This window comes from Rhinatrema bivittatum, chromosome 4, assembly GCF_901001135.1.
Source record: "Rhinatrema bivittatum chromosome 4, aRhiBiv1.1, whole genome shotgun sequence".
NCBI lineage: Eukaryota > Metazoa > Chordata > Amphibia > Gymnophiona > Rhinatrematidae > Rhinatrema > Rhinatrema bivittatum.
In genome coordinates this window covers 22,677,585-22,690,555 of record NC_042618.1, presented here as the reverse complement: position 1 = coordinate 22,690,555, position 12,971 = coordinate 22,677,585, and the positions used below count along the sequence as shown (strand labels likewise).

General features: G+C 51.5%; 1 protein-coding gene across 2 annotated transcripts in view; it reads right to left on the bottom strand.

The window, feature by feature from the left end:
* The window catches only part of UBR7 (ubiquitin protein ligase E3 component n-recognin 7 (putative)), a 45,066-nt gene that overhangs the window by 20,912 nt on the left and 11,183 nt on the right, over nucleotides 1-12,971 (bottom strand). For both annotated transcript variants that reach the window (XR_003856195.1, XM_029597840.1), the window contains exons 6-9: nucleotides 6,582-6,687; nucleotides 4,738-4,940; nucleotides 4,039-4,197; nucleotides 3,724-3,886 (exon numbers count right to left, since the gene is read on the bottom strand). Coding sequence is in view for 1 of the 2 variants with exons in the window: in XM_029597840.1 (XP_029453700.1) it covers nucleotides 3,724-3,886; nucleotides 4,039-4,197; nucleotides 4,738-4,940; nucleotides 6,582-6,687 (631 nt within the window). In the remaining variant the exon portion in view is untranslated. The remainder of the gene's footprint in view (nucleotides 1-3,723; nucleotides 3,887-4,038; nucleotides 4,198-4,737; nucleotides 4,941-6,581; nucleotides 6,688-12,971) is intronic.

Here is a 12,971-nt window from a genome sequence, read left to right as displayed (position 1 = left end):
GACGTGCAGTTGAGTGTTGTCGAGACTGCAGTCGATGGGCCAGAGAGGTGAGAGTGAAAGCTCGATCCTGAGGTAGAAAGGCTTTCGCTTTTAAAGTGTCCAAGTCGGCCCCTATGAACGACAGGGTTTGAGAGGGAACTAGCCTGGATATTGGATAGTTTATGAGAAACCCTAGGGAGATCAGGGTATGGCACGTGAGACGTAGAGACGTCAGTGCAGCTTGCTGAGTAGGAGCCCTGATCAACCAATCGTCGAGATAGGGGTAGACGTGGACACTTTGACTCCTAAGAAAGGCAGCTACCACTACGAGGCACTTGGTGAAGACTCGTGGGGCAGATGCTAGGCCGAATGGTAACACTCGATATCGGAAGTGTTTTGGGCCTACTAGGAACTGCAGGAATCTGCGATGTGACGGAGTAATGGAAATGTGTGTGTAGGCGTCCTGGAGGTCTAGAGAGCAGAGCCAGTCTTCCCTTTGGAGAAGGGGAAGAAGAGAACCCAAGGTCACCATCTTTAACTTTTCTCTTTGAAGGTATTTGTTTAAGGTGCGAAGGTCCAATATTGGGTGAACACCACCTGACTTTTTTGGTATCAGGAAATACCAGGAATAGAAACCCTGCTTCTGTTGGGAGAGGGGCACTTGTTCTATTGCTCAGGACTGGAGGAGGAGGGAGACCTCCTGCTCTAGGAGCGATGAGTGGTTGGATGTTCCCCATGTCAGCCAAGATGGGGAATCCAGTGGAACAGAAAGAAAGTTGAGATGGTAACCTTGGGTTATTTCAGCGAGTACCCACTGACCTGTGGTGATCGTGTGCCTTGGTTTGGAGAAGTGGCACAACCGGCCTCCGATGGGAATAGTCAGAAGTGGAGGCTGGGTACTGCTCTCTAGGAAGGAGTCAAAAGCCAGATGCTGGACCTGGCTGGGAGGCTGGCTGTGACTTCTGTACTCGAGGTTGCTTGGATTGGCCTTTTTGGTAAGGCTTAGAAGCTCAAGCCCTGGACGACGGGGGATAGAATCTCCTTTGCTGGTAGAATTGTCTCTTGGATTCTCTTCTAAAAGAACGTTTAGAAGAGGAAGAGAGATCAGAAGGCAGTAAGGAGAGCTGGCGCAGAATCTCTTGGTGGTCCTTGAGCTGTGCCACTGCTTCTTGAATCTTTTCTCCGAAAAGATTATCCCCAGCACAGGGCAAGTCAGCTAACCTGTCCTGTACTTCTGGTCTAAGGTCTGAAGACTTTAAGCCAGGCCCATCTCCTCGCACTAATTCCTGCCGCCGAAACTCTGGAGGCGGTGTCGAAGATGTCATATGCCAAACATACTTCATGTTTGGCAGCATCTAGACCCTTTTGTGCTAGGGCATGAAGTTGGTCCTAGAATTGCAGGGATAAGGCTTCAGCAAATTCCTCAATCTTCGTAAACAGGGCCCTATTGTACTGGGTCACGTATAATTGATAGGAAGCAATACGAGAGATGAGCATTGACCCATGAAATACTCGTCTTCCAAATGCATCCAGAAGTTTCTGTTCCTTTCCTGGAGGAATGGAAGAGTGGAGTTTGGAGCATTGTGCCCTCTTCTGGGCTGACTCCACTACTACTGAATGATGATCTAGTTGAGCTCTCTGGAAGCCAGGGGCTGGCTGAACTAGAGAGGTGGCATCTGCCTTACGGTTAACAGGTGCCACAGAGCCAGGGTGCTCCCAATTTCTCTTTAAAAGGTCCAAAAGGATGTCATGAATAGGGATAGACATGATTTCCTTAGGAGCATCGAGAAACTGGAGAAGTTGTAGCATCTGATGCCTAGAGTCCTCTTCAGTCTGAAGCTGGAATGGAACTGTTTCAGACATTTCTTTAACAAAGTTGATAAAGGACAAGTCCTCTGGAGGAGACGCTTCCTTTCATCAGGAAGAGAGGGCTGTGAAGGCAGACCGTCTGAATCCTGGGACGAATCATCGGTCCAGGGATTGTATGGCTCATCACCAACTCCCATATGTTCATCAGAAGGGAGTAACGGTGTTATTCCGGAAGGTCCAGGCCTAGGCATTGAGGGCTTTGGAAGTGAGACCAAAGGCATCGATGGAGGCATCGGAGGCATTGATAGAGGCACCGATGGAATCGGTGACATTGATGGATGTATCTGTTGTAGCACTCCGGAGGGCGGAATGGAGATCAGTGATTCTTCTTCCAATGACAAGGATATCGGTGAGGAAGGAATCGGGGCCATCGGTTCTCTCGGATGCACCAGTGGAAAGGCACCGATTAACTTGTCCATTCTTACCAATAGCGGTGCAGGGCAGGCCAGAAAAGCTTTGTGCATCAGCAACACAAATTCTGGCAAAAACAGAGAGGAACCTTCCCAATCCTCCTCCAGAGGATCCTGATCCTCCCAACTGTCTCCCATAGACCCCCCCCCCCCCCAAGGCCTCCTCCGCTGAGAGAGAACAGGCGGGAGATCCCCTCCCTCTGCTGCATACTGTGTCTTTGCCGCAAATGATTCCAAAATGGCCACCATGCCCACACTCAGCGGGATTGGAACAACCTCCCGACTCCACAGCTCCAGGCCCACCACACACACACACACACCCCCCCCCCCGCTGCGAAGAAGATGCTACCACAGACAACCCCCCCCCCCAGTGCCCTCTCCACCGGAGAGGCATCGGTGACCAGCCGGCTCGAGAGAGGCACAACACTTGTCATGGTGCATCTACCGGCAAGGCTCAGAGCGGCTGAGAATGCGCAGCACAAGCCGAAACAGGCACACACTCTGGGAGACACACCCGGAGATCGTAACTCTTCTGCCACAGTCGGGGAACCGCCACAACTTATCTGAAGGGTGGCACCGACTTCTCTCCAGTCTCCTGAGGATGAGAGAACTGGACCATCAGCTGTCACCCTCCAGCGTGGATCAGCAAGCACACAAGGGTCCCCAAAACCTGCTTATCCTCCTCTAAAACCAGGAGGGATGGGGTCCCATCAGGACCTGCCAACCCCCTGGGAGGGAACTCCTCCAAAACTATCCTGAAGACTTTCTGTCTTTTTTTTTTTTTTTTTTTTTGCTAGATACAGAACTGCAGGTTTTGCACCTCCTCCATCTGCTGATGCCAGAGAAACACTGAGGAGCTACAGGTGGTGCACTGGGTTAAGAGGCGGTGCCTGTGAAACTGTCTCTGACTCCATCTGCTGGAAGGGAGGCAAAACCCAGGAGTTTGGACTCATCTGGGGACGTACAGGGAAAGGAAAAAGTCCTTTTTATAAGCTCATGGGATGATTTCTGGTTGATGCATGTTAGGCGTGTGGATCTCCTTTGTGATATTACAGCCAATGTGAACCAATTCAATCCCGTGTGGGACTCTCTCATTAACATGCATAGGGAAGATTACAGAGGAGCAGCTTAAAGAATTTCAGAAGTAATATTTGCAGTTTAAGCAGGGTGCATGCTGCAGTTTTGTGTGCCCACAACTGCTACATTCCAGTTTACTCTGGAAAGCAATCAGGACCAAGAGCATCCTGCGGCAATGCCAATACTGCGCTTGGCTGAGAAATCTTTTGGAATCCGTGTTTACAGTAATTCGGGAACGCAGATGGTAGATTTTAGCACTAAAACCGCAGTAACCTGATACATTTAATCTCATTTCCCTAGTGGAAGGTCCCCAACGAGGCCTCACCTTCCTCCCTGACTTTGGTAGACGATCCCTAGCTATGAACGCCCGCCCCCAAGGCTCGCTTACCACAAATGAGTTCTAGCTGCTGGACCCTGTCCATGCTGCTGAGTGCAGTCATCAGAGGGTCTCTTCTCTCCCCCTCCTGCTGTCTTTTGCCTTTATTCTCATAGGCCAGGACTGTGTCACATTCATCTAACAGGAAAAGCACTTCCAGGTCAGAGTACATTTTCTTAAGAAAGTAAAAAGACAGATCACAATTCGTTAGAAACAGATTGATATAATCACAAATAGCAAGACTAGTTCACCAGGCATGCCGAGCGTCACTTAACCCACCACACTGCGGTGGGAAAGCTTGCATGTACATCATAGAAGTCCATATACCCGGCAAGCCTGGCAGGTGCAGAGCTGCCTGCGCCAGCTGGATGGCCAGTAGAGGGCAGCGTTTCTCTTCACATCCTGCTCAGCTGGCAGCTTCTGGAGCTTGCAAGCAGAGCGAGCACCTTCCTTCTCCAGGCAGATCCCACCTCCATTCACAACCACCTGAATTCAGAGAAAAATACGTCAGCAGGTCTGCCCTTTGCACTTTCTTATGCTTTTAGGATATACCTGGTCCAGATTTAAGAGGGAGGTGGACATAAACACTGTAGTCCTCTTGTTACTTGACCTTAGTTTAAAGGCAGGGATGTTGGGTCTTTGTCAGGTGTGGGGCACTTTCATCAGGATAGGAATAGACAGGGCCATGCACCACAAGATGTCAGAGGAAACCTTCCTATGCTGGGTGCCCTGCTCCTCCGTTCTGAAGCAGGCGACTTCTCAGAGGAGCTCATTATCCAAAAAGGGAGAAAAGGTGAAGCACAAAACAGAGCGTGCACTCTTCCTCATGCTCGCTCTCTCTCTCTAGCCTCCCGAACCGTTTGTCGTCCCCGTCCCCCCCCCCCCCCACACACACACACACACTCCTTCTGCAAACATAGCTTTAGCGCAGGAGGCAGGGGGGCAGGAGGAAGGGGGGAGTGAGAGCGTTACTGCCTACAAACAAGTCTCTAGTGACCCTTCTCACGCCTGGGCAGTGCTTCTTACTTCTGTCAGGCGCTCGGCCTTCGTGCTAGTCGACGGTCCATTGTACTGCTCTTTGTCCCTGTCCTTTAACTGCTCTTGGGTTGTAATTTCCTTGGGAATGATGTCTGGAAGGGCTGCTCCAGTCTCTGCCTTCAAACCTTTTTCTGCCGCAACCTCCACTTCTCCATCCATCGCATGAGAAGTAATTCTGGTCACAGAGGGAACTAGGAGAATCCACAATAATCACCATTACCTCACTAATCCACTAATCACGGGCTCTCCACCATGTGTCCCCCCCTCCCACTCTACCCCCTGCACACCGGCTCTCCACCATGTGTCCCCCCCTCCCACTCTACCCCCTGCACACCGGCTCTCCACCATGTGTCCCCCCCTCCCACTCTACCCCCTGCACACCGGCTCTCCACCATGTGTCCCCCCCCTCCCACTCTACCCCCTGCACACCGGCTCTCCACCATGTGTCCCCCCCCTCCCACTCTACCCCCTGCACACCGGCTCTCCACCATGTGTCCCCCCCTCCCACTCTACCCCCTGCACACCGGCTCTCCACCATGTCCCCCCCTCCCACTCTACCCCCCTGCACACCGGCTCTCCACCATGTCCCCCCCCTCCCACTCTACCCCCTGCACACCGGCTCTCCACCATGTCCCCCCCCTCCCATTCTACCCCCTGCACACCGGCTCTCCACCATGTCCCCCCCCCTCCCACTCTACCCCCTGCACACCGGCTCTCCACCATGTCCCCCCCCTCCCACTCTACCCCCTGCACACCGGCTCTCCACCATGTCCCCCCCCCTCCCACTCTACCCCCTGCACACCGGCTCTCCACCATGTCCCCCCCCCTCCCACTCTACCCCCTGCACACCGGCTTCTCCACCATGTCCCCCCCCCTCCCATTCTACCCCCTGCACACCGGCTCCCCACCATGTCCCCCCCCCTCCCACTCTACCCCCTGCACACCGGCTCTCCACCATGTCCCCCCCCCCCACTCTACCCCCTGCACACCGGCTCTCCCCCATGCCCCCCCCCTCCCACTCTCCCCCCTGCACACCGGCTCTCCACCATGCCCCCCCCCCCTCCCACTCTACCCCCTGCACACCGGCTCTCCACCATGCCCCCCCCTCCACCATGTCCCCCCCCCTCCCACTCTACCCCCTGCACACCGGCTCTCCACCATGCCCCCCCCCTCCCACTCTACCCCCTGCACACCGGCTCTCCACCATGCCCCCCCCTCCACCATGTCCCCTGCACACCGGCTCTCCACCATGCCCCCCCCCACTCTACCCCCTGCACACCGGCTCTCCACCATGCCCCCCCCCATTCTACCCCCTGCACACCGGCTCTCCACCATGCCCCCCCCCTCCCACTCTACCCCCTGCACACCGGCTCTCCACCATTCTCTCCTCCCCCTGCTGTGCACAGGCTCTCCATCTCCACACTATCTCCCTATGGCTCCCAAATGCTCCACCTTTCTGTGTGTTAGGACATGGATTGCATTCAGTATTTTTTTTACAAGTTAAAAAGCTTCCCATCATGCTTCAGGATTTCAAGTAAGGATGTCTGAGAGATTAAATCTCTTTTCCTGCAGGTTTATGGAGACTCTTACTTAAGTGTAAGGGGAATTCATTACCACCAGGGGAAAAATTAAAGGTATCCAAAGATGTCCGCATGGTTTTTAAAGAAAGTAATCGCGTGGATTCTTTTTGTCTCAAAGTTAGAGGCATGCGAAGTTAGCCTTCTACGTAATTTACAAGTCAAACTGGAGAATCCAGCAGAGAAATTACTAAGGTGCACAGTAAACACTACAAAGCAGTTATCCAGGTGCTGTACTGCACTCGGCCCTCTTACCTGCGAATTGGTCAGCATAGGCGCACAGGAAGGGGCAGAGGCTCACACATGCCTGGCAGACCATCTCCTGGAAGTCCATGTTCTCCGGGGGAAGTGCACCCAGGTGCTGAGGACACAGAGCGCACACATGCATCAGGCTTTCAGCAACACCATTCTAGACCCAGCAACTTAACAAAGCAAGGCTGCTACGCTCTACAAACTCTTCAGATGCTCGGAGAGATGGGTAAGGGGAGTGCCAGAAAGCTACCCACTCACCCCGAGACCAGAAAAATGTATGCAGGGGGAGGGGAATTATTCTCAGATCTTTCAGGGAAACTTTGCAAACTGAAAACAACCTGGGACAGATGGCACCTCGCACGCAAAAATCATAAAAATACATTGCCAACCTCTCCTGATTTAAAACCCAGAAATGTAATCCACTTTGAAGAGGCTGAAAAGCAGAATATAAAACAAATTAAATTTGGAAAAGGCGAGTAATTACATCTAAAATCCAAATCAACTTAGGGTTCATCACCTCTTCCGTTTGGAAGTGAGCAGCAAGGAATGCCTATTAGGATAGGCCCCCGACTGGATTCTGTTGGAGACAGGATGATGGCCTCAATAGACCATTGATCTGACTCATATGACACCTCTGCCATGGCTTTCCACCTCCAAACTGGGCACAGGCAGGCATAGAGGAAGGAAAACATCCATGCATCTTACCCACAGGTTCATTCATTAAAAAGCTAAACACAAGGCTGAAATGAATGACTGATCAAAAGAGCATCGGGATGTTAATGCACTTTTAGAATATTATAGAGCAGTGATAGCGAACACCAGTCCGCGAGTGCCACAAACAGGCTGGGTTTTCAGGTTATCTACAATGAATATGTACGAGAGAGATTTGCATGCACTGCCTTTGGTGGTAGAGACATAAACAGTATCTAAATTCAAGAAAGCATGGGGTAAATACCGGGGATCTCTAAGGAAGTGATGCTAAATTAATTGGACAGGGGGAAATGATGTCCCCAGCGAAGATTGCAGCTTAGTCTCGGCACTCCTTCCACCACCTGGCAAATCTGCTACCATCTCAGCTTAACAAAAATCTCTGCAATTTACTCCATCATCAAACCCAGAATAAGCTGCTATGGCCTCCAAACGAAAAAATTTCAATTTTCGCCGCTTCTCTTTTCAGAAAGATGGCATTTCCGAGGCGGAGGAAGGCAGCGAGAGCATGGTAAAGATGGCGTCGACACAGCCGGCCTAGTGGGTGATCTGCCTAGTCTTGCCGCCTTTAACAACCCAGAATCAGGACTCCCTACCCAGGCCGAATTCCGAGAATGGCTCCAAAGTCTCAGAAAAGATATCAAATCAAGTCGCCAAGAATTATTAGAACAAATGGAGGAGATTCACGAGGATATAGCGACATTAGGCCATCGTGTGGTTGATATGGATTCTCGCCTTGACCAGCAAATCAATTCAGCCAGAATCGTGAAGGAGACTTGCTCCGATCTGCAGACCGACAATCTATTAAGCAAATAAAAACTGGCTGACTTGGAAAATCGGGCGAGACGGAGTAATCTCCATCTCTGGGGCTTTATAGAGTCACCAGAAAATGAGGAGTATCATACCATGATCACCCGATTTTGTAAGTACTTACTTACCTCCTCTGTAACAGATGCTGAGCAACAGCCTCCTGTAATTACCTTAGATAGAGCACACCGAGCCTTAAGAGCCCCCCCATAGCAAACCGCAGCAGAGATGTTGGGACATGCTTTCATGATTATGCAATTAAAAAGAGGTGGTGGCTCAGGCGGCTAAAAAAGCAGGCTCTTTGGAAATGGGAGGGGCAGGACATCGCAGTATTCGCAGATCTCTCCCAAGCCACACAACAAAATCGCCAGGAACTGAAAGAGGTAACAACCTTTCTAAGGAAAGAAAACATGAAATACAGATGGCTACACCCATTTGGCCTATCCTTTTCTCTAGAGGGGATCACTCACAGGATTCAGTCACCTGACGATACCTCCTCCCAAGATGAAGGCAAAAACAGCTAAACCACTCACCACAAGAGCTGCTATTCCAACTTGACAGAGAGTTGAGAAACGCAATAGCAGATTGTGACGTTATTCTGGTGGTTCCTTAACCGATAAGGGAACCACTTGACTGTTGCAGCAAAGTCCTTCTAAAACAGTATTCATGACTTTTGTTCATCTGCATGCTTAAATTAATATCACAGATCGCTTGTTTAATTTTCTTGCTTAAGGGTGTTTATTTGCTGGATGGTGGTTGGATCCGATCACACTGTTGATGGGTTGATAGGCTGATACCGTCCACTTTGGCTCTGAAGCCAGTGCGGCCACCTGAACCATGAGGGAGTTGAGGTACAACCCCTTCTTCAAGCCGTTCTGCAGGAACTCCAGGATCATGGGAATTTTGACTGTCCGCGAAAGGATCTCTCGGTCTTCACACCAGGCTTCGAATACTCTCCATATTCGTATGTAAGCTAGAGATGTGGAAAACTTGCACGCTCAGAGCAAGGTGTCAATCACTGCCTTAAGAGTATCCGCTTTTCTTCAGGTGGGTCCTCTCAAGAGAGAATCGAGTTGGGTCTTCGTGGAGGATCGGTCCTTGTCAGAGAAGGTCCCTGTGTGGAGGTAGGCACAGAGGGTTCCCCGCATGAAGTCTCCACATGTCTGTGTACCATGGTCTTCTTGGCCAGTCTAGGGCCACTAGAAGTACTAGTCCTCTGTGGTATTCTCTCTTGTGGATGATCCTGCCCAGTAGTGGCCAAGGGGGAAAAGCATACAGCAGGTCTTCCTGTGGCCAGGTCTGGACGAGGGTGTCGACTCCCCGGGATTGCGGTTCTCGTCTGTGGCTCAAGAACATGGGAACTTGGGCCGGGTTGCTAGTAGATCCATGGCTGGAGTTCCCCAGCAGTTTACTATCAACTGGAAGGCTGTGGTCGACAGCGTCCATTCCCCTGGGTCTAGACTATCTCTGCTGAGGTAGTCCGCAGAGATGTCTTTTCCCGCAATGTGTGAGGCTGAGAAGCCTTGCAGGTTTGTTTCCGCCCATGCCATGAGGGGGTCTATCTCCAGGGACACCTGTTAGCTTCTGGTTCCTCCCTGGCGGTTGATGTAGGCAACTGTAGTGGCGTTGTCTGACATGACTCTGAGACTCGCCCCGGAGTCTGTGGCTGAATCGTAGACAGGCTAGTCTGACTGCTCGGGCTTCCAGCCGGTTTATGTTCCATCCCACCTCTTCCTTGTCCTATTGGCCCTGGGCCATCAGTTCCTGACAGTGGGGATAGTGTTACTCCCTTGCTCAGATGGTCTTCCTGTAGCCACCATTGGAGCTGGGTCCAAACCTCTGCCGGTAGCTGGAGGTGAATGGAGTAGTTCTGGGACGTCGAGTTCCACCGTGACAGTAGGGAACGTTGTAGTGGGCGCATGTGGGCTTTTGCCCATGGAACGACTTCCAGGGTTGATGTCATGAGACCAAGGTCTTGGAGGTAGTCCCATACATTGGGGCGAGCATAGTTCAAGAGTTTTCGTAGCTGACCCATCAGTTTCCTTCTCCTTGATGGGGGAAGGACAACCTTGTCTTGCTTGGTGTCGAACCGAACTCTCAGGTATGCTAGCGATTGGGATTGAGACGACCCACCTGAGATTCTGCAGCAGATTCTTGACTCTGGTGGTCGCCTGGTGACTTTCCTCTGGAGATTTTGCCCTGATCAGTCAATCGTCCAGGTAAGGGTGAATGAGGATTCCTTCTTTCCTTAGTGCTGCCGCCACTACCACCATGATTTTGGTGAAGGTCTGAGGGGCAGTAGCTAGTCCAAAGGGTAGCACCCGGAACTGGTAATAATGATCCAGTACCTCAAAGTGTAGGAAGCGCTGATGGTCGTGATGGACTGAGATGTGGAGATAGGCTTCGGATAGATCCAGTGAAGTCAGGAATTCTCCCGGCTGTACTGCCCTTATGACTGAGCGCTGGGTTTCCATGTGGAAGTTTGGTACTCTCAGGTAACGACTGACGGTCTTGAGGTCCAGGACAGACAGGAACGTTCCTGCCTTCTTGGGAACAATAAAATAGATGGAATAGTGACCAGTATTTTGTTGGTGTGTGGGCACCGGGGTTATCGCCTTTAGGCTGAGTAGTTTTGTCAGTATGGTTTCCACTGCCGTCCTCTTGGAGAGGGAGTGGCACGGTGATCTCACAAATTTGTCTGGAGGGATGCTGTTGAAGTCCAGATAGTATCCCTCTCGAATGATGGTTAGGACCCACTTGTCCGACGTTATCTCGACCCATCTTTGGTAGAAGAGGGTAAGTCTGCCCCCTATGACTTCTTCCTGTGGATGGGTCTGTTGATTCTCATTGTGGGGTGCGGCCAGAGCCTGCACCCCTCTTGCTGTGTGTTCCGAAAGGACTGTGCCCTGCCTGCGGGATGAGGTTCTTGGTAGTATGTGTTCCTGTAAGGTCTAAAGCGCTAGGCTTCTCTGTCCTTGGTTCTTCGGGGGGGGGGGGGGCGCCCGGTTCTTTTGTTCCTGTCCTCCGGTAGACGAGGAACTGGAGATTCGCCCCATTTGTTGGCAAACTTCTCCAATTCGCTTCCGAACAAGAGGGATCCTTTAAAAGGCATTCTCTTGAGGTTCGCTTTGTTTTAAAATTGCTAACACTATTCTAGTGTGTGGAAGTGTCCCTATCTGCTTTAGGAGATGGAGAAATACTGAAGAGCTAAGCTTCCTGCATGGATATATGTAGGCTGACATCAGCTTTGAAATAGTCTCCCATCTGCTATCAGGAGTACACTATACCCATTGGTCCTGAGTCCATCTGGCTACTCGCTAGGAAATCCATGTATCTGGTTTTCAAATAGGTCCTCAGTCCTTCAAACTCTCCCTCTTTGCAGACAATATTTTTATTTACCATTAGGAATCCGCACTCTTCCGCTACTGATTGAACATCTCTGGGTAAATGGGAAAAACTTATCTTTTAATAACTTGCGGGATAAGTATGGGCTATCTAACACCGAATTCCTCTCATACATGCAGATTAAACATTTTATAGCTAGTATCCAAGCCAAAGCTCTTTTATCTTCTGAGAAATCTCTATTTGAAGTTTTTTGTTCCCAGGCACCATATGAAAAAAGTGATTTCTAAAATGTGTGTCTCGTTAAACACTAAACTGAAGGATAAGCCCCGCCACAGAAACGCTTGGGAGCAAGACTTAGAGTGTGCTCTCTGATGAAACCTGGTTGCTCATTTTTCAGGTTGTTATAAAATCTTCAGTTTCCTCTCTGATCACAGAGAAAAACTACAAAATGCTTTACAGATGGTATTATACACCAGCTAAATTGCATAAATTCTGCTCCAAAATAAGCAAAATATGTTGATGGGGCTGTTCCTCTAGAGCAGGGGTCGGGAACCCATGGCTCGCGAGCCAGATATGGCTCTTTTGAGGGCTGCATCTGGCTCGCAGACAAGTGGTCGCCATACTTCGCGGTTCCCCGCTGACCCAGCTGCTCCCCGGTCCTCCGCCGCCCGGGCTTAAAATGCTGTCAGCCCGGGCGGAACGCGGCAGGACAGCTGGAGTCAGCGGCACCGGCGTGCTCTCTTCTCCTCCCCCCCCCCCCCCCCCCCGCGGCCCGGAAGAGGAAGTGGAGAGCATCGGGTGCCTGCGCGGGAAGAAGAGACCACACTAGCGTGGTCTCTTCTTCCGCGCAGGCACCCGATGCTCACCACTTCCTCTTCCGGGCCGCGGGGGGGAGGAGAAGAGAGCACGCCGACTGGAGTCATCCGGGTGCCTGCGCGGGAGTCATCGGGTGTCAGCCGGGTGCCAGCGCTGGAGTCATCGGGTGCCTGCGTGGGAAGACCCGCGCAGGCACGCTAGTGTCCGACGGGAAGAAGACTGCAGCGCGGCTCGGAGGAAAATGAAAATCTTCAACCGCGGCCGATGGGACTCCGCCTTCGCCTCCGCGAGGGCTGAAAATGAAGGAGGTTAGCGTTGGGAGGTGGCTGCTGCTGCCGCGAGTTCCCGGGGGGGGGGGGGGGGGGGGGGGGGGGGGGGGAGAGAGAGAGTGAATGAGCGAGCAAGCATGTGTGTTTGAGATCCTGTGTGTGTGAGTGAGAGATTGCATGTATGTGAATGACTGAGAGCCTGTATATGTGAAAGAGAGTATGTCTGTGATTGAGATCCTGCCTGTGAGAGAGAGAGCATGAATGTAAGTTTACCATTGGGACCCTGTATGTGTAAGTTTGTAATTGAAAACCTGTTTGTTTGAAAGAGTATGTGTGTATGATTGAGATCCTTTGTGTGTGAGAGAGATCATGTGTATGTATGATTAAGAGCCTGTGTGTATAAGTAAGAGAGAGATCATGTGTGTCTGTGTCTGATTGACAGCTGGTT